The sequence below is a fragment of the Phacochoerus africanus genome, chromosome 4 (assembly GCF_016906955.1).
Source record: "Phacochoerus africanus isolate WHEZ1 chromosome 4, ROS_Pafr_v1, whole genome shotgun sequence".
NCBI lineage: Eukaryota > Metazoa > Chordata > Mammalia > Artiodactyla > Suidae > Phacochoerus > Phacochoerus africanus.
In genome coordinates, this window is record NC_062547.1 from 126,551,980 (window position 1) to 126,578,180 (window position 26,201).

The following is a 26,201-nucleotide window of genomic DNA, read 5'->3' on the forward strand; positions in this document are numbered from 1 at the left end:
CTAAATGTACATCAACAGAGGACTAGATAAAGAAGACACAGTACATATACACAATTGACTATTACTCAGCCATAAAAAATGAAATAATGCCATTTTCAGCAACATGTATGGACCTAGGTATTATCATATTGAGTGAAATAAGTCAGACAGATAAAGACAAATATCAGATCACTTCTGTGTGGAATCTAAAAAATGATGCAATGAACTTATTTCCAAAATAGAAACAGACTTACAAATGTAGAAGGCAAACTTTTGGTTACCAAAGGGGGAAGGAGGAGGGAGGGATAAATTAGGAATTTGGGATTAGCATATACACACTACTGCATATAAAATAGATAAACAACAAGGACTTCTTGTACAGACAGGGAACCACAATCAATATTCTATAGTAACCTATCTGGGAAAAGAGTCTGAAAAAGAATGGATATACATATGTGTATAGCTGAATCACTCTGTTGTACACTTGAAACTAATACAACATTGTAAATCAACTATATTCTAATATAGTATAAACATTAAGTTAAATTGAAAAAGAGGCAAAAAAAGAGAGAGAAAATTTCTCCCATTGTTCCAGGAGCTGATGTAGCTTATGTTACGTCCAAACTCTATATTTTCATATGAAATCCATGAAAGCTACACAGTTCAAAATGAACTTGATTGCTCTTTCAGATTATTTGAGGCTCTGCTAAAACCAGCCAAGTTCCTACTTCTTTCCTCTGTGTCAATTAGATCATAATAATATTTTATACTTAGATCTCTCCAAACCATTATTACACTCAATGGACTTCATTTAGATGCCGTGGTATCACTCCAGGGTGAGATATGAGCACGATCTGCCCGTCCACAGATGTGTGCTGGCATTTCCTATTAAAAAGAAAATGGACCGCACACTTCTTGCTGTGCTGATGAGGTCTTAATGGAAATTATTAGACCAGAGGGAAGATTTGTAAGAGATAATGGTAATGTGATCATTTTATCGGTCATTCTCTTTGAAGGAAGGGATCCCTTCATTTTCCTTCCTTCGTTGAAAGAACTGTTGATGAAGGTATCAAGTCCAGAGGACTGTATGTGTTGGTCCCATGAGGGTCTCAGACAAAGACCCTCTTCTTCAGGAAGGAAAAAGGAGTATAGACAGAAACTAATGGGGCAATAACTCTTACTACTTAGCCTGGCATTGTAGAGGAGAGTGAGTTCTGTATATCTAGGGCACAAGAAAGTGCTCTCTGGACATAAAGGGGAGCTAGATTCAAATTCTCTCTCAGGTCTGCCAGGCCCATCTTTGACCCCTGCCATGGGCTCTGAACATCATGAGTCCCCTGCTGGCTTTGACCTGTCTGGTTTTGTCTTTGACTAACTTCCACTTGGTGGGGCCTTAAGGATCACCCACTCATTCATTTGTATGTATATTTATGAGTACCCTTGTTTATTCATTCATTCACTCATGAAGGCACTCACTCATTTGACAATGGTTCAATGGTCTTTGATAAGAGCTTCCTCTATCTGCTTGTAGCATGTCAGGTACTGAGCATTATATACAGATAAAGTTAAGTCATAATCTTTATCTTCCAGAAATTTATTGTTTTAGTTGAGAGACAAATTTAGCACAGATTTTAGAGTTTAGTAAAATGCATTGCAGTTCAAAATGTCACTGCCAAAAAAGTGACCCAAACTGGAGCTAGGAGAGTTCCTGGTGTGGGGGGTGAACATGAGGCTATCTGGATAAAGTAGGACCTGAGCGGGACCCTAAAGTAGGGGCCTTTGGTGGGTACGGAATAAGGAGAAGGAAACTCAAAGCAGAAAACACAGAATAAGCAAAGGTAGAAGTTCAAAAATGATAATGATGTTTATGGGGGAGAGTGGAGAGACCATTCTGGCGAAAGGAAAGGGGCCATATTTGGAGCCGTACAAGGTAAAAGTTAAATTAGATCAGGGCCAGAATGATGAAAGAATTGGAATGAAAGAAACAGCACATTTTGACTTTATCCTATCCAGGTCTGAGAACCACTGGCAGTCTTGAATATAAATGTGGTACTGTTGCAGCATACTAAAGATAGTTCAGGATTTCACCATTAACCAATAGTCACTTGAGCCTGTGACTACAGGGTGGAGGTGAAGCCTGATAAAGGCAACCTCAACAGGCAATAGAAGGGGAACAGAAAAAAAGAGCAAGAAGGAAATTTTCTAATTTCTAGCAATTAGAAAATTACGTCTAATTTTCCTAACCCTGTGTGGAATGTTGAACTTTTCTGGTACAAGTTTACATGGGTAAGCTTGAATCAGAACTTGCCAGTGAAAAAAGGCCTTTTATGCAGTGGCTCATTTAGAAAAGAGAATGTCCTGGCTCACAGAACTCAACTGTGAGGAGGGTTAAGGATGTGGTTCAGGGAGAAGAGGGAGGAGTTTATTTATAACTTCATTCATTTTACATATAGTTGAAGATAATCATTTTGTTTGTTTTGTGGTTAATGTCCAAATAATTCACATATTTAAAAAATTATGTTTACTGAAACATTTAGCACGAGTAACACATCTAAATTCTCACAATTTTAAACAAGAACAAACTTGCTATAAACAAATATAATATTGCAATAATAAAGACTTACATAGCATTTCCTATATGCCAAGCACTGTTGTGAGCCCTTTAAATATGGTATTCATATGATCCTCAAAACAACCTTGTTAGATAGGTTATTATCATTCCAATTTTCACAATGAAAAATTGATGGCTATTGGGTTTGATACATTTAATAAGTTGTATACAGAGTTCCTGTTGTGGCACAGTGGTTAACGAATCCGACTAGGAACCATGAGGTTGCAGGTTCCATCCCTGCCCTTGCTCAGTGGGTTAAGGATCCGGCGTTGCCATGAGCTGTGGTGTAGGTTGCAGATGCGGCTAGGATCCCATGTTGCTGTAGCTCTGGCGTAGGCTGGCGGCTACAGCTCCAATTCCATCCCTAGCCTGGGAACCTCCATATGCCGTGGGAGCGGCTCAAGAAAAGGCAAAAAGACCAAAAAAAAAAAAAAAACACTTGTATAGATTGGATTTGAACCTAGTCATCCAGACTCTAGACTTCATGCTCTTAACTATTATACTTCTACTACTTCTCAATCTACAAAGAATTATTTAAAAACTATATTCTAGGAGTTCCCATCATGGCGCAGTGGTTAACGAATCCGACTAGGAACCATGAGGTTTCGGGTTCAATCCCTGGCCTTGCTCAGTGTGTTAAGGATCCAGCGTTGCTGTGAGCTGTGGTGTAAGTTGCAGATGCGGCTCGGATTCCATGTTACTATGGCTCTGGTGTATGTCGGTGACTACAGCTCTGATTCGACCTCTAGCCTGGGAACCTCCATATGCCATGAGAGCGGCCCAAGAAATGGCAAAAAGACAAAAAACAAAAACAAAAAACACAAAACTATATTCTAAAACTAGCATTATGTTTAAGAGGGAATCGCTGTAAGTGTAATTATTTAACAATATTCTGGTGATACTAAACAATGCAACTATGTAATGGGAAAGAAATTATAAACATGAAACACTGAAAATCAGGAGGTAAGATAATTGTTTTAGATACTATGGCTATACTTGGAAAACAATAAGAAAATTGGAGTTCCTGTTGTGGCGAAATAGAAATGAATCCAACTAGGAACCATGAGGTTGCAGGTTCAACCCTTGGCCTCGCTCAGTGGGTTAAGGATCCAGCATTGCAATGAGATGTGGTGTATGTAGGTTGCAGACGTGGCTTAGATCCCGAGTTGCTATGGCTATGGCATAGGCTGTGATTAGACCCCTAGCCTGGGAACCTCCATATGCCACAATTCTGGCCCCAAAAAGCAAAAGAAAAAAGAAAAGAAAAAAAGAAAGAAAAACTACTGTAAACAATAAATGAAAGAATCCAGTCTATCAACTCATTATAAAACTAAATATAAAATTTAGTAATATTCAAATGTAACTACTGAGATAGAAGATATAATTGAAGACTAAAACTCTTCAAGATAAATGAAACAAAATTTTTGCAAGTCACATAAAGAAAACTTTAAAATACTGAAATATGCAGAAAAAATATGAGGAAATAGAAAGGCATACCATGTTCTTGATTAGGTTGCCTCAATATCATAAAGGTGCCAATCCAGTTTTAAGACTAACTTGAATTTAGTAAAATTCCAACAGCTATTTCTGTAGTTCATACAGAAAAAATCCTGAACAAAATCCTAGCAAACCGAATTCAGCTAAATGTAAAAAAGACTACTCATCATGATCTTGTGGGATTTATTATACGAATATGAAATTGGCTTAATATCTAAAAAAATCAGTGTAACACTGTATGCAAAACTGAAATTAAGAAAACAATTCCACTTATAACTGCATCAAAAAGAATAAAATGCTTAAATAAAGAAATAAATTTAAGAGAAGTACAAGATTTGTAACTGAAAGCTATAAAACGTTGAAAGAAATTAAATAAGACAAATAAATGGAAGAACATCTCATGTTCCTATATCAGATGACTTAATGTTGTTAAATTACAATGTTCCCTAAATTGATCTATAGATTCAACAAAGAAGAAAGGACAAAATCATATGATCTTCTCAATGGACCAGAAAAAGCATTTGACAAAATCCACAACCTTTCATGGTAAACAAAAAAACAAACCACTGAAAAACTAGGGAAAGAAAGGAACTTAAGCTAATAAAGGCCATTTATGAAAAATTCACAGTTAACCTGGTGAAAGACTGATTGCTTTCCCCCTAAGATCAGAAAAAAAGACAAGGATGTCCACTGTCATTGCTTCTTTTCATTATTGTCCTGGAGGGTCTAGCGAAGGCAACTATTCAAGAAAAAGAAGCAGCAGGCATCCAGATAGGAAAGTGAGAAGTAAGACTGTCTCTATTAGCAGATGACATGATCTTGTATAGAAATTCCTAAGGAATCATAACTCTTAGTACTAATAATTTTTTTAAAAACTGCTAGAATGAATTAAATTCAGCAAGATGACAGAATACCAGATCAACATTAAAAAATCAGCTTTATTTCTATATACAGCAATGAATAAAGCAAAACTGAAATTAATAACAGTTCCACTTATAACTGCATCAAAAAAATAAAATGCTTAAATAAATTAAATAAATTTAAGAGCAGTACAAGATTCGTAACTGAAAGCTATAAAAGAAATTAAATAAGATTTAAATAAATGGAAAAACATCTCATGTTCCTATATCAGATGACTTAATGTTGTTAAATTACAGTATTCCCTAAATTAATCTATAGATTCAACGCCATCCCTGTCAGAACTTAAGCTGGCTTTTTTGCACAGTTTCACAAGCTGATCCTAAAACTCATGTGGAAATTCAAGTGGCCCAGAATAGCAAAGAAAAAAAAAAAAAAGAATAGCAAAATTTGAAGGCTCACCCTCTCTGATTTCAAAACTTACTACATAGCTGCAGTAATTAAGACACTGTAATGCTAGCATGGGATAGCTACGGCAATCAGTGGAATCAAAATGAGGGTCCAGAAGTAAACATTTATGGTCAGTTGATTTTCCACAAGGATGCTAAGACTCTTCAATTGTGAAAGCACAGTCTTTTCAATGTACGGTGCTCAGAAACTGGATTTCTACATGCAAGAGAATGACGTTGCACCCCTACCTCACATCATCTGCAGCATAACTCAAAATAGAGCAGAGACTTAAACATCAGCGTTAACTAGAAAACTCTCATAAGAAAAAAATGAGAGTAAGTCCTTGTAGCCTTGATCACGAAACAACATCAAAAGTCTAGTGACAAGAGAAAAAACAATGCGGACCTCAACCCTCATCAAAATTAAACTTTTGTGCTTCAGAGTATACCATCAAGAAAGTGAAAAGACAACCCACAGAGTGAGAGAATATATTTGGACATTATATATCTGATAGGGACTGAGTATATCCAGAATACACACTTCATAGACTACAACAGTACAAATACAAATCACCTAGTTTGAAAGTGGGCAAAAGATGGAAAAAGCCGTTTCTCCAAAGAAGATATACAAGTGGGCTATAAGCTCATAAAAAGATACTTAACATCATAAGCTGTCTGGGAAATACAAACCAAAACCACAATAAGAAATCCACACCGAAAAGAATGGGTTTCCTTCAGGGTGATGAAAATGTTCTGGAAATAGTGATGGTTGTTGCACAACTCTGTGAATATACTAGAACCTATTGTTCACTGTAAAAAGATGAATTTCATGATGTGCAAATCACTTTTCAATAAAGCTGTTATTTTTAAAAGCCATAAAGAGAGAATGATGGTTAATTTAGTTATGTAAAAAGGTTGTCATTAATTGGCATTGCAAGAACTACCATAACTTTTTTTTTTTTGTCTTTTTGCTTTTTCTAGGGCCATGGAGGTTCCCAGGCTAGGGGTCTAATCGGAGCTGTAGCTGCCAGCCCACACCAGAGCCACAGCAACGTGGGATCCAAGCCATGTCTGCGGCCTACACCACAGCTCATGGCAACCCTGGATCCTTAACCCACTGAGCAAGGCCACGGATCAAACCCGCAACCTCATGGTTCTTAGTCAGATTCGTTAACAACTGCCCCCCGATGGGAACTCCCCATAACATTTTAAAATAGCACATAATATTCTGGAGAAAAGATAGAAACAACTCATATCTCAGAACAAGGGCTAATCTTAAAATATTTGGAGGCTTCACAAATTAAAAAAACAAACAAACAAACCCACAAACTAAAGAGGAAAATGGGCAAAGAGTATACATAGAGGAGTTCCCGTCGTGGCGCAGTGGTTAACGAATCCGACTAGGAACCATGAGGTTGCGGGTTCGGTCCCTGCCCTTGCTCAGTGGGTTAACATCCGGCGTTGCCGTGAGCTGTGGTGTAGGTTGCAGACGCGGCTCGGATCCCGCGTTGCTGTGGCTCTGGCGTAGGCGGGTGGCTGCAGCTCCGATTCAACTCCTAGCCTGGGAACCTCCATATGCCGCGGGAGCGGCCCAAGAAATAGCAAAAAGACAAAAAAAAATAATAATAATAAATAAATAAATAAATAAATAAAAGGGAAAAAAAAGTGCAGATCAAGATCTAAAAAACAGAACCCAAGATAAGTCATGCAAAAGTCACTGGGAAGCACTATACAAAAGAAAAACCGTAAGTAGTCAATGGCCATAGAAAGTAATGTTCAACTCATTTGTAATCAAGGAAATGCAAATTAACATCAAAATGTCAAAAATTGCCACCAGATAGACAAACATCTTAAAAACTAACAATTCCCCCTGTAAATCAACTATACTTCAATAAACTTTAAAAGATGAAAAAAAAAACTTTAATCCATAAACTACGTGCAAAAAAAACTTCACTAACATTTCTGAGTGTTAAAGTGTGGTATAGCAAGAGCTCTCCATTGCTTGTGGGAATACAAATTAACATAACTATTTTACATAACACTTTTGGCACTTTCCATTAAAGTTTTTTTTTTTGTCTTTTGTCTTTTTGTCTTTTGTTGTTGTTGTTGCTATTTCTTGGGCCACTCCCACGGCATATGGAGGTTCTCAGGCTAGGGGTTGAATCGGAGCTGTAGCCACCGGCCTACGCCAGAGCCACAGCAACATGGGATCCGCGCCGCGTCTGCAACCTACACCACAGCTCACGGCAACGCCGGATCCTTAACCCACTGAGCAAGGGCAGGGACAGAACCTGCAACCTCATGGTTCCTAGTCGGATTCGTTAACCACTGCACCACGACGGGAACTCCTCCATTAAAGTTTAAGATATACAAATCCTATGATCCAGCAAACTGACTCGGGTCTATACCATACAGATCCTCATGCATACATGTAACAGGATACAGGTTCAAGAATGTCCATAGCAGTCTTTTTCATAACAACCAAATGTTGAAAACAGTTCAAATGTCTTCATTTGACATAGTGACAAATTATGGCATATTCTTACACTGTGCAACACTAGAAATGAACGGGCCGAGTCAAACACAACAGTGTGGATAAAACTTACAAATATAATTTTGCCCAAAAGGAGTAAGATTCTAAAGAAAATGTTTTGGTATGAGTCTATTTATCAAATGAAAAAACAGGTGAAATGAAGTATATTATTTAAGAGATCCACTTTTAGGTAGTAAAACTATAAAGAAAAAAATAAATGTTTCCCTTCAAAAGTAACCATATCAAAGTGAATATTAGATGAAATAGTAAATGAAAAACACTTAATCAATGACTCAGCACACAGTGTATGTAAAATAAATTTTAGCTAAGAGTATTTATCTTCGTCCTGAATCCTAGTCCTTTTCCTGGTAAGCAGCATTTACTGGGATTGTGGGTCTGAGGGTATAGACCAGTTAGCTCTAAGATGAGTATCCGAATGATCAAAACGGTGACCTGGGAGTTCCCGTTGTGGCGCAGCGGAAATGAATCTGACTAGGAACGAGGAGGCTGTGGGTTCAATCCCCGGCCTTGCTCCATGGGTTTAGTATGCAGTGTTGCCGTGAGCTGTGGTATCGGTCACAGACATGGCTCAGATCCTGAGTTTCTGTGGCTGTAACCATCTCTGTCTACATGCTCTGTGTCTATTGCTGAGTTCCAATTCCACCCCTAGCCTAGGCACTTCCAAATGCCGTGGATGCGGCCCTAAAAAAGAAAAAAAAGAAAAAGAAAAAAAAACTGGTGACCTGTTACTTAGCTTGTTATGGACTCTAAGTGGCATATATTTCTCTGGAGACATTTCTTTTTGTGTGAAATATATATGTTCTCAATCATAATTATTGATTTCATATCCAGCTTTTTCTTACAGTGAAAGAGAGAATATTTTCTGTCAGAGCAAGCAAATGCACATTTAAGAGATCAGCTCAAACATCAGAATGAATGTCTTGAAAGTGAGTGGCATCCAGTTGCAGGAGAAAGCATGTGGTATATGGTAAAGATGGCACGCTCTCCTGACAGTGTAGTTGATATGTGGATAGAGTTGTGATTCATAAACATTTAGAGGTTAAAATAAACAAAAGCCTTGCTTTTTTGGCAAGAGTTTCATAAGGAAACTGGTGGCATAAATTTGGAAGTGGGAGTTCCCATCGTGGCGCAGTGGTTAATGAATCTGACTAGGAACCATGAGGTTGCAGGTTCAATCCCTGGCCTTGCTCAGTGGGTTAAGGATCTGTCATTGCCGTGAGCTGTGGTGTACGTCACAGACACGGCTTGGATCTGGCGTTGCTGTGCCTATGGCATAGGCTGGCGACTATAGCTCCGATTCGACCCCTAGCATGGGAACCTCCATATGCTGCCGGTTTGGCCCTAGAAAAGACAGAAAAAAAAAAAAAATTGGAAGTGACAACTGTCCTTGAAACCAATATTTTCCACCCTATGGAAGTAGAAGGACAAACAAGAAGACAAGGAACTGAACAATTAGCCATCTCTGTCTATATGCTCTGTGTCTATTGCTGAGCCATATGTGTTAACTGGAGTTACCTCCATGATACTAAAATGTAGGAGACATAAATCTTAAACAGTGTTTACAAAAAGGCAATGTATATAAAAAGATACAACATAGAGAGTGCCTTCAATGTTCTAAATACATTGGATGCTCATAAAAATACTAGGGATTTACACTTGAGGTCTGTGGATAAATGAATATTAAGTAACTTATCTAAAGTTGCACAGTTACTAATTTACAGGTTGGAGCTAATTTTGATTCCAAATGTTCTGAATGTGTTATATCCCCTAACTATACTTTCTATCTAATTATACTGCCTATGTTGATAGCATTCATCTCCTAAAAGTATAGAAGCTATGATCTCAGAACCTGGTTAACAAGAATAATTAATAATATATGGAGCCACCTGGTGGTGTCCTAATTAATAAAAGCTTTCTGAAAACCACATCATGAATTACTGAATAATTTGGAAGTTTGTGTATCTATTAAGATGGCTTTGGGCTGCAAGTAAAGGGGCTTTCATCCTGCTTGACCAGAAGTCTAGGGACAGATAGTCCAAGACTGGGATTATAGCTCAGTGATTCCACAAGGGACTGGGGCTCCTTTTATATTTTGGGTCTTCTACTTTTAGCCTGTAGCCTTCTTCCTAAGCATTGCAAGATCTTTTTCACCTCCGCTCACTGTGTGTGTGTTCCAGGACAGAAGAAATAGGAAGAGGCAAAGAACAAAAGTAGAAAATCTACAGGGCATGGCAGCTGATGATATCTCTTCTTAAAAGATTTCTTAGAAGTTTCACCCAAGGACTCCTAGTTATATTTGATTGGCTACTTCTACATCAATCCTAGAAAGTAAGTAGAGAAAGGAGGGTTGCAAATGGGAGCTAAGTTGGTTAACTATTGGTGTGTGTCACAGAATGACTTGCTCTCGGAGCCAAAACTGTTTGTTAAGACTCTGCTCTTAGGAGACAATCATGATGGCTTTGGGGAGGCTAAGTCCTGCTTCCCTCTGTCCAATAAATGAGTAGATAATTTCTATGAGTAGCCTAGGACTTATCAATGGTAATATTTCTTTTAAAAAATGGACTTGATGCTGGAGGGGTTGTAGAGAAAAGGGAACCCTCCTGCACTGTTGGTGGGAATGTAAGCTGGTACAGCCACTATGGAGAACAGTTTGGAGATACCTTAGAAATCTATACATAGAACTTCCATATGACCCACAATCCCACTCTTGGGCATATATCCGGACAAAACTCTATTTAAAAGAGACACATGCACCCGCATGTTCATTGCAGCGCTATTCACAATAGCCAGGACGTGGAAACAACCCAAATGTCCATCAACAGATGATTGGATTCGGAAGATGTGGTATATATACACAATGGAATACTACTCAGCCATAAAAAAGAATGACATAATGCCATTTGCAGCAACATGGATGGAACCAGAGACTCTCATACTGAGTGAAATGAGTCAGAAAGACAAATACCATATGGTATCACTTATAACTGGAATCTAATATCCAGCACAAATGAACATCTCCTCAGAAGAGAAAATCATGGATTTGGAGAAGAGACTTGTGGCTGCCTGAAGGGAGAGGGAGGAAGTGGGAGGGATCGGGAGTTTGGGATTATCAGATACAATTTAGAATAGATTTACAAGGAGATCCTGCTGAGTAGCATTGAGAACTATGTCTAGATACTCACATTGCAACAGAACAAAGGGTGGGAAAAAAATGTATACATGTAAGAGTAACTTGATCCCCATGCTGTACAGCGGGCAAAAAAAAAGATAATTAAAAAAAATGGACTTGAAAGTATTAGCAGGCAAAACCTTCTTAGAGAAGTGGACATCTTCTATTTACCTGTCAGCATTCACTCCTACTCTTCTAGGGATAGCTCCCTGGCTTTCCTTTGGAAAACCCTTCCTCCCTATCTTCAGTCCGTGTCCTAATGTCCAGATCTGAGCAGTCCATATACTCTATTTCTTTGGTTGTAATGATTAGTTCAGGAATAGTTGGCTGATTCAAATCAGCCTGTTAAGATTCCAGAACTTTTTTTGCAACATTTGGGAAATAAATGATCTTTTCCCTGGGATTGCTCTCTAGAAGAGTAAGGTCAACTTGGGGCTGCTGGGTGTAAACCACATGGTAGATTTTGCCTGAGATTCGAGTGAGAGGAAGGCAGAACCAAGAGATGAAGAGAAAGACTGAGACTTCATGAAGTTGTTTGAACTTCTGAATCCATCCATACCTGAACCTCATAATCTGGTTTTTCATAGGAAAGTTATCGAATCCTCTTTGTTAATGCTGTTGTCTGTCTAATTTCAGCTACCTGCTACCTTCAGTAATCTAGGGAGTTCCCGCTGTGACTCAGCAAAAATGAATCTGAGTAGCATCCATGAGGACACAGGTTCCTGGCCTCACTCAGTGGGTTAAGGATCCAGTGTGGCCATGAGCTGTGGTGTAGGTTGCAGACATGGCTCGGATCTGGCACTGCTGTGGCTGTGGCTGTGGCGACCGGCTGTAGCTCTGATTAGATCCCCTAGCCTGGGAACCTCCATAAGCTGCAGGTTTGGTCCCAAAAAGACAAAAAAAAAAAAAAAGAATTGAGCAGCAGTTTTGTCAATGAAAAATGTTTTCTTCTTTGAGACTCAAGAATCTTGTGTTTTTTCTGTAACTTTTTTTTTCCTTTTAAAGGGACATTAATCATCATCTATAAGGATGCTTGGAAAACATGTCTGCCTATTCTAAAACAGTTTTTTGGATGGTCTTTACTTCAGGAAGTTCTAGATCACTACTCTTTTATAGATAAGATAAATGTATATATGTGTATTATGTAAATATATATCATATATCATATATCACATATATCATAGTTCTTTACTATGTTTAAAAAGAACAGTTCAATAAATTTAAAAAAAAAAAAAAAGGAGTTTTCGGGAGTTCCCGTCGTGGCGAAGTGGTTAACGAATCCGACTAGGAACCATGAGGTTGCGGGTTCGGTCCCTGCCCTTGCTCAGTGGGTTAAGGATCTGGTGTTGCCATGAGCTGTGGTGTAGGTCACAGACGTGGCTTGGATCCTGCATTGCTGAGGCTCTGGCGTAGGCCAGCGGCTACAGATCCAATTCAACCCCTAGCCTGGGAACCTCCATATGCCACGGGTGCGGCCCTAGGAAAGACATGATAGACAGATAGATAGACAGATAGATAGATAGATAGATAGATAGATAGATAGATAGATAGATAGATAGATAAAGTTCAGAGAGTCATAGCCTGTATGATCCAGAATCAGGAAATGGCATTGCCAAGTTTAGGAAATCATGGTCCAGTGAAGTTTCTGCTGGGCTAATGGTTTCATCTTGGAGCCCTCAACCATTTTTCGTTTTTCAGTTTTCTCTTAATTGTGGGTTGATTCACAGACTTAAACTTGAGCACGCTGGCTCAGGACATTTTCACAAAAACCTCTTTCTGAACCTATGGAATATGACTTCATGGCCCCCGAAGGAGAAGGAGTTCTGGCTCTTGGAGAGGGGGCAGCCAGCCAGCCAACCATTATTCTCATGAATGGAGGAAGAAACGTCACCTGGTCTCCTAGTTTATTTGTTTTGTGTTTTTTTTTTTTTTGTCTTTTTAGGACTGCACCCACAGCATATGGAGGTTCCCAGGCTAGGGATCCAATGGGAACTGTAGCCACTGGCCTATGCCACAGCCACAGCAACGTGGGATCTGAGCTATGTCTGTGACCTACACCACAGCTCATAGCATCGCTGGATCCTTAACCCACTGAGGGAGGGCAGGGATTGAATCCGAGTCCTCATGGATGCTAGATGGATTCTATTAACCGCTGAGCCACGACGGGAACTCCACCTCCCAGTTTATTTGCTCAGGCAGCTCCCTTGTCCTAGAATGCATTTCCTTCATTCCTCTCAACCTACCTGAATGCAGAAAAGTTTTATGGCCCATCTGGTTTGTGAAGCTTTGCTTGATCATCTCCTCACTTAGAGTGGTGGCTTCCTCTTCTGAACTCTTAGGCCACTCCCTGGTTCCCCATCCTAGGAACTGGACAGGGGAAGCCAAGTCTCTGCAAGATTTCCTTAGCATAAGATCATGGAAAACAGGGGCACTGCAATTTACACTCTTTTGGTTTTCCCCACAGCAACCAGCGTAGTCTCTTTGGTATAAAGACAAGTTTTCTGATTACAAGATGGACACTGAGAGTAGGTTGTTGTTGTTTTAATGGAGAGGCCCTTCCACAGAGAATCTAGAACTCACCAACAGTAATATACCATAAAAACCAGTCTTAGTGTCATCCTCTGATCCCCTAACTCAGGGGAAGAGCTGGCACCAATCCAGCCAGGAGAATGAAGGGCAGGAAGGCTTCCAGGTTCCCATAGGCGTATGTAAGAGCCTCTTTGGGAATATGGGTCTTGTATATTCAGCTGGCTTTGGGGGAAGGTCTCTGGGCCTCCTCACTTATGAGGCTACCTAGGAGGCATCTTGGCTCTTAGAAACTGTTACTGGGCACTCAGGGGAACTCACCATGCATCAGGATCCACCAGACCGCAGAACGTGTATCAACCATAGTCTTTGTTGCTAATTTCAAACAGATGCACTGCAATATGCTTGCCTCATTCTGATTATAACTTAGGACCTTCAGGCTTCGACTAAGTAAGGCAACAGACCAAAGGAAGACTGTGTTAGAACCAGGTGGCACTAGCTAGAAGAGTTTGAGTGGGGATTGATCCCAAGATCCCTACCAATGTCTCTTGCACACAGTAGGTGCTCATTAGATATTATGTATACTTGTTAATCTGTAGATGGGTAACTTAGATTGGGCTTGTTTATTACAGATTCTTGGAAAAATGGAAGAGTAATTTCGGGGGGGGGCAATGGTGGATGAGAAGGAGAAGAAGATAATGAAGGGAACATATGACTTCCTGAAGGGACCCTTCCTCTTGTCAAATTATTACTCTTGTCCTTTGCTTGTTGAGACTTAAGGAAAAAAGAGCAGCTGCTTTTCACCCAGTGGCTATTCATTAAATCTTTACAGGATTGAACTGCCCTGGTATGTTTAAACTCATGAGGCCTTTGCAAACAATAACAGCAGATTTCCCTGCAAAAGGAAAGGATATATTTAGAGACTTTTCTGGGAGAATGAACTGGCCCCCCAGGGATTTGCAAAGGACTCTGGAGCCTTTGACCTCGAGGTCAGTAGGTCAAATCCAAATCAGGCCTGGGGTGGCTGACAGGCATTGTTTGAATGACAGCTGTCGGGTGACCAGGGTGAAAGGAGCTAGAGGGTTGGGCTGCATTTCAAGTGGAGGGAACAGGTGCTGTCTGCCGTGATGTTGGCAGAGGATGAGAGAGAGTGGTCAGAAAAAGGCTGAGCTTGGTCTCTTGGCCTCAGAGGCCATCTTTGACCTGGCAAAGTGAGGAGTTTGCTTCTCCAGTACTGTGGTGACAGGAGGAAAGCTGAGAAGACATTTATAAAGCTGCCTAGACCTCAGAAGCATGGCAAGGCTCGTGCTACCTCATTTGAAGAAGAGCTGACGTCTCCAGGTTAAGCTCTCAAGTGCCTTTCACTTCCTACATCTTCCTCCTCCCCTGCTTGCTTTCTCAAGGTAGCTGGCACTGTGTTCTAAGGACACACGAGTGAAGATTCAAAGGACTCAGTGGGAAGATGGCAGCGACTCAAGCCAACAGTGTGGGTTTACTTGTTTTCAGTTTCTCAATCCATTGTACACGCCTCCTGCCTTCAACTCATAGCCTCCAGGAGGTGGGGGTGTAAAACAGGTGGTGGAGAGGGAGGGCAAAATTGGAAAGTGCTAGATCAGGAGCTTAACATAGAAAGCTACATTGGTCCCCTCTTTTGAAGAAACTGAGGCCTGGACAGTGGGGAATAGGTCACTGTGGAAATGTCTAAGTCACCAGCAGCAGAGGTGACTTCAGCTGATGTGAACAGACGTATTCCAAGGGATATTAAGTAGTTCACGGCAGCTTGTGGGCACCAGGCGGGAATAGGGAGGAGAAAGGGAGCCAAGGGTGGCCAGGAGCTGAGCAGGCAGAATCCTTACCCAGTGCCTTGGAGGCCCTTCAGGGAAAGCCCCTTCCACTGCCTTCTCCTCTGAGCCACAGGTTAGGGCAGGCAGTGCCCCACTTTAGTCACAAAACTGGCATTCTCTTGCTTTAATTCTCTACCCAGATTTCACCGTATGAGAGAAGCCTTCCCTGACCACTCTATTTAAAGTAGCAACACCCTCCGGTACCCAGCTTTCCTCTTAGCCTTTCTTCTGTGCTCTCCACAGCACTTCCTACCAGCTGACAAAATTCCTTGTTGAGTGTTTACTCTTTGTCTCTCCCCTACCATGTAAACTTCATGGGGAGCAGGACTTTTTTTTGGGGGGGGGCTTTGGTTTCATTTGATTTTTGCTTTAAAATCCCCACAACCCCTTTCTGAGGAGCAAGTGTCCACTAGAATTTCCCTGTGCCCTTAGGGAGGGAGCCACCTCGAGAGTCCACATCTTAGCAAGTTGCAAAGCTCCTCCCTTGGAAAGTTCTTGGGGGAGGTGTGGGGTAGTTTCTTTTCAGAGGTTTCCCCCTTTTGCTTGCATTCCACAGTCCTCTGGTAGTCAGCTCTGCAGGATCCCCAAGAGTAGAAGGATGGAGCTCTGAGAATAAACGGGAATGGACAGATGGAGAAGTAGGAGAAAAGATAACTGGAAGCACAGCCTCTGTGCTGTTTGCATGCCACTTTTTCAACCAAGTTTTTACGCGGCAGGCTAGAAGGACCTGTCCACTAATCTGGTTAAACAAAGATTTCTCCTAGCTGTGTCCAGCCTCCCTTTTCATCTTCCTTTTTCTCCTCCTCTTCTTTCACCTGCAGTTCCACTCCCCCCTCCCATCCATTTCCCAGGAAAATAAATCTCTGGGAGGAGGCCAAGAGAGTGGATCTCAGAGAACCCTTCTGAATAAATGTCTATATTAATGAATTATTAACTCAGCCACCCATGACCTTAAACCTAGAAGAGAGAGCGCTGAGGGCAGAGAGGAGAGCTGCTGAATTCTTTATTGGAGTCCTGTCAAAGGCAACTGGCCGTTTGTTCCCCTCCTCCATCAGGAAAAAAAATTAATATGAAAGGCAAACTTTAAAAATGTATGTCAAACGAAATCAGATAGAAGGTCTCTGGGACAGAATGCTCTTTTTGCCTTCCTGCCCCTTCTTGCCTCTCCCTCTGTATTCTGCCCCACCCCCTCCCACCATTCACCCTCCAAGCTAAGAGTACAAAGGCTTCCTAAGGATAATTTTCTGGGGAAAAGAAAATGCTCGAGAAAATGATGAATTTGGGTAGTTAATTTATCGATCCCGGCTCCTCTTCCCACTTGTTTTATTTTAGAGGTCATTAATCAATGAAGAAAAACACCATCATGTCCCCCCGTTTGCATTTAATACACTCACGCTCCTTATTTATTCCTCTGGAACAAATTCCCAGCAAATATTCACCCATCGATTTGGGAGCCATGGATTTTTATAAAGGTTTGATCGTTTCCTAAGTGGTCAGAGGTGATTTGTTTCATTCGTTTTCTAAATAACGAAGAGGAGGGGCGCGGATTTGAGGGGGTGCATGTCCCTGTGGTCGGTGGGCTCACTTTCTGAAAACTTCCCTAACCTGACAGGGTGGCGGTGACAAAGCAGTTGGGACCTGCTTTGGGTGAGCGGAAAGCAGCCCGAAGCGCCGGCTGCCCTGCCCAGGCAGCGGCGGTGCGCCCTCGGGTGGGACAGCGCTGACCTCTGCCCTGGCCAAGCCCCTCCAGCCTCCCGGAGCTCACTCTTGACCATGGGCCCCGCCCCAAGTCGCGGGTCCGCTGGGGAGGCACGGGGGATGCTTGGATCCCCGCGACGTTCCTCGAGTGCTTTTCCGGCGCCCCCAGACTCCCGGGCCCTTCAAGCTCCCCCTCCGAAGTTCGCCCACATCCTTCACGCGAGTCCCCTAAGATCTTTGGGCTCTAGGCTCCCCTCGCCTCGCGTATGCCTTGGGCCTCTGGGGGAGCGGGGTGGTCCTCTAAGCTGGTGGGTCGAGGACACCTCAAAGGGGAAGAGAGAGAGGGACAGGGGAGGGGCTCCCCTACAATCTCTGCTTCTCCCCGTGGTCCTTGCAGAGCCAGAGGAGCCAAATCTGCCCTACGGTGCCCCCCCCCCCCCCCCACTCCTCGGCGTCAGTCCCTCCGGACTGGAGTGGGCAGGAAAGTGCACTCGGTGTCTCACTGACCCGGGTTTGAATTTGCCTCCATCATTCGCTAATGATGTGCCCTCAGGCAACATAGCTAATCTTTCTGAGCCTCAGTGTCCCCATCTGTAATACAGGAATTAATAATAATGCTTTCTCCGCATGATTGCTGGGCGGACTAAATTTACGCGAAGCTCCTACCCGCGCCTTGCCTGTCGAAAGTTCTCGAAAGTGGTCAGCTAGTCTTATAAAGAAAAGTCCCAGGCTTCTCAGGGACGGCAAGAGGCCTCGGGAGCAGTGGCTGCAGCTAAAGTCTCAGAATCCCGAGATTTTCAAGGTGTATGGAGGGGCAGTTCGGGAAGTTCTTCGGAATGGCCAGACCTAGGGACCCAGCGCTTGTTAAGTAGCCTGTTTGCTCAAAAACAACAAGGCGGTGAGTGGGGCTGCTGCCGCAAAGTCCGGTCTCCTAGCCCGGGTGCTGTCTCTCCGAGAGAACAGAGGAAAGAGTGTGAGAAAGAGAGTATGACTCTTCTCCCGTGGTCCGACAGCTACTCTTCAGCTGTTCCGCGAGCAGATTAATTGAAAGGGGCCTGGAACTTCGTCCTCTCCTCGGGATGGAGTAGTTCGAGGCTCGCGCCCGCGGAGACTGCCTGGTTAGCCTCGGGGTCCCTCGCGATGTTTGCCTTTAACTTCGGTACTATCAATCTATCCAGGGATGACTGATGACCTTGTCACAACGACGCCAGTCAAAACATTTTCGGCCCGACTCTGTTCCAAGTAGCACCGAGGCATCCTGCGTGAGACCCGAAAAAAGTCGAAATAGCTCGTTTCCCAGGCTCAGACGAAATGAGTGGTGGGAAGACAAAAAGAAACAAGCAGAAATCAGGAAAGAATTACTATTAATTGTTCAGAGTGGCAGGTACTAAATAAATTGGTTTGTTTGGGGAAAGGCAAATGTTATTTCTTCCCTTTGAGGTGTGGACAGAACTCTGGCGATGAGAAAGCGCCTGAGCCGGTCAATTTCACACAGCCGGCTTGCGTCTTCCGCTCACCGACTTACGAAAACATCTGGAAGAGGTGGAGGTGGGTGTCTAATTCGTGGGTGTGAGACCTGCGAATGCGAGACACCTGGAGTGTGAGACCCGATGCAGACACCTGGAAGGGCTGCAGCGGCCCAAGGCGCCCGGAGTAGGTAAGGTAGGGGCGGGGCTGCTCTCTCAGGCTGCACGTCGGGCGCCAGGTTTTGAGTTGAAAGACCTATGCATGGTCCTCTGGGGCAGCCCCAGTTAGCCAAAGGCAAACAAGCCTCGCCTGTATCCGGGTGCAGTTGTACCACCAGACCTCGCTCTGGATACTTGCCTCTCACGCCAAAAGGGAGAAGGAACGAGCTCCCCGGGAAGAGTGGGTGGGCGAGCGCTGGGCGGTGTGAGACTCCATTACAGCCCTCTCCCAGTCCCGCCGCCAGGCTTGCATCCCGCTAGGATCAGCGCCCTTTAGAGACCCTCGGTCTCACACCTCCCAGCTCAGCAAAGCCTGCCTCCGCCACTGCCGACCGAGGGTTTCATTCCAGCGAGCGAGCCGCCCCGCCCCCGACTCCCCCTTCACCCCCCCACCCCAGGATTGACGTTAGAGGTTGAGTGCCCGGCTAGTCGACCCTAGAACCCAGCAGTACTCCTTGAAAAACTGAGACCGGCAAAAGCTCAAACCCAGTGCCGAGACTTGGTCCACTCGCCGGGCCGCGCACGCCCACCCCGATGCGGCCCCCAAACGTGTGCTGAGATGCACTCTGGTTTCTACATTTCCACTGCTTTCAGGACCAGGGCAGTGAGCCTGCACCTAGAAAAGACAAATCATGAGCAGAAAGAGACAACACGCGAATGGAAGACGTCATGCCCCCCTCCCCCAAAAAAATGGGGGGTGGGAGGGCAGAGGAGGTATTTGTGCAGGAGAGGCGCTCAAACGGTGTGGATGCAGCCGAGTTAGAAGTTCCTTCTTTCTCTTCTCCCCTCCCCTCCTTTCTCCTGGCCTGCCTCCCGCCTCCCCTCAATCTCAATCTCTCTCTCTCTCTCTCTCTCACACACACACACACACACACACTCGTATTTTGTGCTGTCGTAAAACCCACGTGTCCAGCCGGGTGGCTGCCAGAGCGTGGAGCGGTGGAACTGGGACGCGGCAGCGGCCGAGCCCAGCAGCCCGCCGCGGCTCAGTCGGGCGCCCAGGTTCGCCCGTGCTGCCGCGCTCGGCATAACTGTTCTCACGCCCTCCGCAAGCCTCAACATCCCTGGCTTGCGGCCCCAGAGGGTCCCGGGCGGCGGGATCTCTAGGGCTGTGCTCTCGCGCTGCCCAGGGGCATGTAGCGCACCGAAGGCGCACACTCTCCCTCACGCTCACTGAGACACACGCACGCACCCACCAGCGGCTCGGAGTTTTCAGGTGAGCGTGGCTCCTCCAGGGTTGAGGTTCTTGGGCCCGGGAAATAGGAGGCTGGAGGTCCCGCGCTGGGGGCGGGGGGCGAGACTGTCCCGCCTCCTGGCGCCGGAGGCCAGCGCGGCTCAGGCGCTGCGCCACTCAGGCTCTGGTCGGCTCTGGGCGCAGGCAGAGGCCAGGGACTGCGTCCTGCCACCGAGTTCTGTTGGGAAGCGCCCTCTCGCCGAGCTTGGACAGTGTTGGGTGGGCGTTGGGCGGTTCGGGCTGGGAGGCTAGGCAGGGTGCACGCAGCTCCCCTCGTGCAGTGCCGTGGCTTCAGAGTAAACTCTGCGCCCCAGCCGAGTTGGGAGGAGGGAGCCGCCGAACTGGGCTGCCGCCGACGGAGTCAAAGACTCAAACTCTTGCTCCAGGGTTTTGGCGGCCATCCTCCGCGCCCCCTCTCTCACCAGGCCCTCAGCCCTGCTCACGCAGACCCTCTTCTTTGCCCTCTGCCCCCAGCTTGAGGCGTCGGACATGCTGAAGCCCGGAGACCCCGGCGGATCGGCTTTTCTCAAAGTGGACCCAGCTTATTTGCAGCACTGGCAGCAACTCTTCCCGCACAGCAGCGGCGGCCCGCTCAAGGGCGGCGGCGCCTTGGGTCCCCTGGGCGCGCCGCAACCTCTTCAGCCGCCGCCGCCACAGGAGCGCGCCGAGGCCCCACCGGACAGCCTGCGTCCGCGGCCCTCCTCGCTCTCCTCCGCCTCCTCCACTCCAGCTTCCTCCTCCACCTCGGCCTCGTCCGCCTCCTCCTGCGCTGCCGCCGCCGCCGCCGCCGCGGCGCTGGCTGGTCTCTCGGCCCTGCCCGTGGCTCAGCTGCCGGTGTTCGCGCCTCTGGCCGCCGCCGCCGTCGCCGCGGAGCCGCTGCCCCCCAAGGACCTGTGCCTCGGCGCCGCCTCGGGCCCGGGGCCCTCCAAGTGTGGCGGCGGCGGGGACGGTCGGGGCGCCCCACGCTTCCGCTGCAGCGCGGAGGAGCTGGACTATTACCTGTACGGCCAGCAGCGCATGGAGATCATCCCGCTCAACCAGCACACCAGCGACCCCAACAACCGTACGTAGCAGCAGCCTGAGCGCTCTCTCCCCGCGCGCTGATTTCCTTGAGCTTGGGCGCCCGTCGGGGAGGCAGGTCGGATAAGAGGGACACCAGGTGGTGGGCTGTCCAGACCGCGGGCCCATACCTCCCAGACCACTATGGCCCAGGTTTCCTGGGTTAGAGAAAGGAGAATGGTTGGGATGGTGGGGTGGCACATCTGGGTTACCTCTAACTCCTCCGCTCATTCCTTGTTTCCCAGCCCCGGAGTCTTTAAGACCCGAGTGGCCAGCAGACCAGAGCGTACAGATCACCGCCCTCCGGCGGGATATTGCGTCCCGGGCGGGGCGGGTACTAGGAGCGCGCAATGGGACTCCATCCCTGCCGGTCTTAGTGGAGACAGGGCAGGGACTCTGAGCAGTTCTGGGGAGCATGAATTCCAGGGCTAGTTCTCCTTCTATCTTACTTCTAGGATGAAAGGTGTCTGCTTATTTTCGGGCCGCAGCGTTGTCGGGGAACCGGCCGGGAGCTGCTGGCTGGTCGGGCCACTCTGGAATAGGAGTTTTAGATGACACTGATTCAGTCTCTGCCTGCAGGCGGGCATAATTCTTAGGTTTTCTATTTGTTTAGAAAGGAAGGAAAAGAAAAAAAAAAAAAAAGCCAGTTGCTTAGTGAGAAAACATTTCCGACTTCAGGGCAGGGTCGTTCCCTGCGGATCCCGCATTCTTCGTGCACCTTTGACCCTGTAAACATTTACAGTTCCGTAGCCATGCTTGTTGGCTTACGATTTTTTTTTTAAGGAGGTGAAACTAATTTAGAATAAGAAGCTTACTCTTTTTGTCCGCAAGTAAATGGCAAGTGCCTAATTAAACAATTTCTATTCTAGCTTCCGTTCCTACATTCACAATTTCAAACTCTTATCACAAATATGGTTCCTTTTTGAGGTTTTGAAGAACAACTCTAAATGAAGATCAAGAATGTGTTATTTATTATATCCAATTCTTTCTAGTATTTTCAGAAGTTATGCTATGTTTACACCTAGTTTCCGGTAAGTGCTAAATATACTTCCAGGGAACCCTGGAGAGAACATTAAGGCAGGTTAAGAGAATCAGGTTGAAAGCAAAACAGGATTTGAAAGATCAGCACTCACTCACCTATTTTATTCATCTCACTCCTTCATCTAGCTTCTGAATGAGGCAAGTTGATCATAAATGTGTATGATCATTCTCTTTCGAGCAGGTTCCTTCTTGCAGAATGTATACCAATCCGTGAACTTCTTAATTCGTTGTAAAAGCAAAATAACTACAGGTCGTAGTTGTTTAAAGGACTCCCAAAGTTATTACTTTGACTTAAAATACTGGGCATAAGTATTAATATTTTCATAAAGTTTGGAGATAATTGTTCTGATGGAGATATTATTACTAGTAAAAAGAGCAGTTGTATTTACTTTTTTCCTTCTAGAGTCTGAGGGCAAATAATTGTTTTAAAATGAGGGTTTCAACTCAGATTTGCTCTGAAGTGAAGAAGATTCTTGTTTTTCAGAGTTCCAGAAAATTTTATAAAACTATATTGTCTTAGTGGATTTCAAAAAATATTTATCTCCTACTGAATTTGTGCTGTTTTCAAAGCAGTTCTTTAAAAATGTAAAATAAAAAGATAAGAAGTGGTTTTGTAAAAGGTATTTCTTACCCCTAAGTGAAATATAGTCATTGCAGGATGGGAGTGCTTCAACAAGCTTGCTGTTTCTCTTCTGAATTAAATCGGTGTTAGAAAAGACACCAGCAGTGCACCCCAAAGCCCTGGCTGTGTGCTGATCTCCCTATACTGTTTACAGTGCAGTCTTGAGGCTCAATACATTTTCAGCAGAGAAAAACCTACATGAATCAAGAATTGGGACAGAATTCTAATTAATAATGGCTGTTGAACCAAAAAGCCTGGGTATGTTTGTTTGTTTGTTTGCTTGTTTTTCCTTGGTTGGAGGAAGTGAATTATGATTTATTTAAATGATTCCTATTATGTTAATCTTCTGGTATCTCCTTTTGAGTCTACCAGACTGCCTCACTGTGCAAAGTTCGGGGCAAGGACAGGAGGGAAAGGAAGTCAGATTGTCCCATTAGAGTTACACCTCACGTTGCTCTCTAATTAAAGCGCAATTGAGAAAGAAAATAGAAAGCGGAGGTGGCTCTCCATGTAATGCTGGGAGACCACGTCTGCCATTCTTCCATGAACTTCTCTGGGCCAGAAGAGGCACTCATTTGAAAGCATGAGATGTGTTTTACAAAGATGAAATGAGAAGTGATTGGGTTTAATCTAACTAGGGAATCAAAACAAGTCAGAAATGCAAAGGGTGGGAACTTGCTTTCCCTTGACAAGGGAAGTTGCTGTGTCGCTTGAAAGATGGTGAAAAACAGCTTCTCCCGATTCTTAGGTTGTATGCGGGTGGGGGTGGGGTGAGAGGTGGGCAGAAGGGAAGCACCTATTAATTTATCATGCATAGATCTTCCCAGTTTTTTTTTTAGCCCATTGCCATCTCCCTCTAAGAGAATTCTGTCAAGTGATCACTCTGCATGGCTTCATTTCTTTACTTGGCCTTTAAAAGCGTATTGAGTCATTTTCTCTTTTTCTTACAAGGCAAAGAAAGGGACCTCTATACTTCTCTTTTCCCTTTAGAAGAGAAACTTGTTGCCTGGGATCAGCAACCCAGTAATACTTGTGAATCAGTACCATTAGTTTCACCTTGAAACTTGACTGGCATCTATGGCAAATGCCATGGGGAAGTGTGCTGTAGCTCTCTTTTACATAAACACAGATTTTTAAAACCTAAGAAATGACACAACTTAGTCTGGGTGAGCTCTTCCAGTATATCCAACTCCATGTGTGAATTTATTCTATGATTGAAGTAAACTTGCCACTGAAGCTCTGAATGCTTAGTTGCCTCTTCTTTCATCTCTTTAAAGTCCTGCGGGGCTTGTGTGATATAATGGGGGATGGGGACCTTTCTTCCTGTTCTGGTATTCCTGCTGTCTTTTGCTGCTGGTTTGCCTGAAGCCATTGATTCTGTCAGGCACTGTTGCAGTGGTTTCTTCTCAGATACAGGGGGAGATGGTGCATCGTTTGAGACCCTGTCACTGTTCTTGGAAGGTAGCATGTAGCAGCTAAGGGGCGCTTGGGGCATTTGTGTTTGTACAGAGATGGCGGTGGGGGGGCGGGAGGCAGGTAGAAGACAATTAGTTTTTCAGATCTTCTTGTAAAGATGTACCTGGGAGAGAGGAAGGGGCTAAGCCAGCCTGGGGTCTCTCTGTGGGGAACTAGGTTGGGGTACTCTGCAACTTGCCCAGCTGGAGGTCTCCTCTGGATTTCGGGGAGCTCTCCTGAGCAGGGAACAGTGCTGGGAACATGCTGGTGTGTACACAGGTGTAGGAGTTGGGCCAGAGGCTCTTATGTTGGTAGCACCACCTTTTCCAAGGGCTTGGGGAGTAGCACTGGGGGAGAGAAGGAAATCTAGGGTTTGTTCGGTTGAGGGGTCAGGGAAAGAGATAAAAGGAGGGCGAGTGTTTTTCTGACCTTCCCTAATCTCTTCCCACCCATATGGAAAACGCAGGTCCTGTCTGGGAAGCTCCCAAGCCCACTAACCCACCAGTGGGTGGTTCCTGCCACCGAGGCACGCTCGCTGCGCTTACTTACTCCCTCCCAGCATCCCGGCTGTCAATGGCCAGCGATCGACAAAGATTTCAGATCTGGTCCCCGGTGGGAGGGAGGCACTGGCGTCAGTGTGTGGGCTTTTGTGTTGCTCTATTTTTCTTTTTCTCTTTTCTCGCTTTTTGTGTGCAGGCCCAGCCCCATCTCGGAACACACATGATTTAGCTATTTTACATCATTCGTTATCTAGCGCCCTGAAACTGAACACAGAGCCATATATTAGATTGAGGTTAGAAGAGGTGGCGACTGTTTATTTAAGGTGATAAAATGGTCCATCAGCAGTAATCTCCATCGATATGTGCCACCAGGAGATGAAGGATGAGGGGACAAGCCACAATTAATTGCCCTATAGTTTTGTAGGGGAGAGTAGAGCCAGCCCAGACCCGCTTCGATCTCCTCTCGCGCCTCCTATTCATCATCTCCGCATTGTATATGGCGGCCTCGCAGGGGCAGGGGCCGGCGAGGTTTATCTCGGCGCAATATTCTTTCACCCTCACACACTCCCGTTCCCATTTAATTTATTAATACAGTCATCGGGAGACAAATACAATTCACACTTCCTCTCTCTTTCCCTCCCCTTTTGTCTCTCCCTCTTGGTCCCAGGGCCAAGCCCACATCCAGGCCGAGCAGGGAAAGCCCAGCGAGCCTGCGACTCGTGGGGAGATTTGGCGGGGGAGGGGGGGGTGGCCTTAAACTCGCCTAGAGTCCTCCAGAAGGTTCCGCGCGAGTTGGGTCATCTCGCAGAGGCGAGACCTCAATCCGCTCCCCTTGCAGGCGGCGGGACTCACCTGCCTGTCCTCTGGATCTGCCTGCAGCCCAGCTCCCGGGAGCCTAGAAGACCCCTTTCCGGTGAAGGAGGAGGGCCTGCTGGGTGCTGGGGGCTCCAGAGTGCGGGAGCCGGCGATCGCGTCTGGACTTGTAAGAGAGCCCTGCGCAAGCAGGAAGGGGACGAGGCCTTCAATATTCTGATTAAGTGCAGGGGGACCTGGCGCCCACCCTGCACACGGCCCACCACCACCCCATCCAGCCAATAGCTTGGCGCCAGGAGGGCTAAGCAGAGAGTGCGGGCTGGAGCGGGGCGTCGAACCTTGTGCCAGAGACTCCGGGCCACGGAGCTCCGCCTGCCCTCGGCCCCATCGGCCAGCCCCCTCCACGGCCCCGAGGCCTGGCCCCCGCGCCATCGCACACGCGGCGCTGCCAGCAGGCGGCACTCCCGGGGCCGCGTCGCCGACACCCGGCGGGGATCGATGGGCGCCGGCCCCGCCGGGCTCGGCCTGAGGGACAGAGGATTTATAGCCGGGCGACTGCCACCAACCAGGCGGGGAGGCTAGCTTTTCAGTTGCTCCTTGGTTTCCT

The 26,201-nt window shown here is 45.6% G+C and overlaps 1 protein-coding gene across 1 annotated transcript in view; it reads left to right on the top strand.

The window, feature by feature from the left end:
• The first annotated feature begins 19,808 nt into the window (after positions 1 to 19,808).
• The window catches only part of PRDM6 (PR/SET domain 6), a 106,472-nt gene continuing 100,079 nt past the window's right edge, over positions 19,809 to 26,201 (top strand). Inside the window, exons 1-2 of the mRNA XM_047778507.1 lie at positions 19,809 to 20,086; positions 20,579 to 21,167. Coding sequence (XP_047634463.1) covers positions 20,594 to 21,167 — 574 coding nt within the window. The 5' untranslated portion in view covers positions 19,809 to 20,086; positions 20,579 to 20,593. The remainder of the gene's footprint in view (positions 20,087 to 20,578; positions 21,168 to 26,201) is intronic.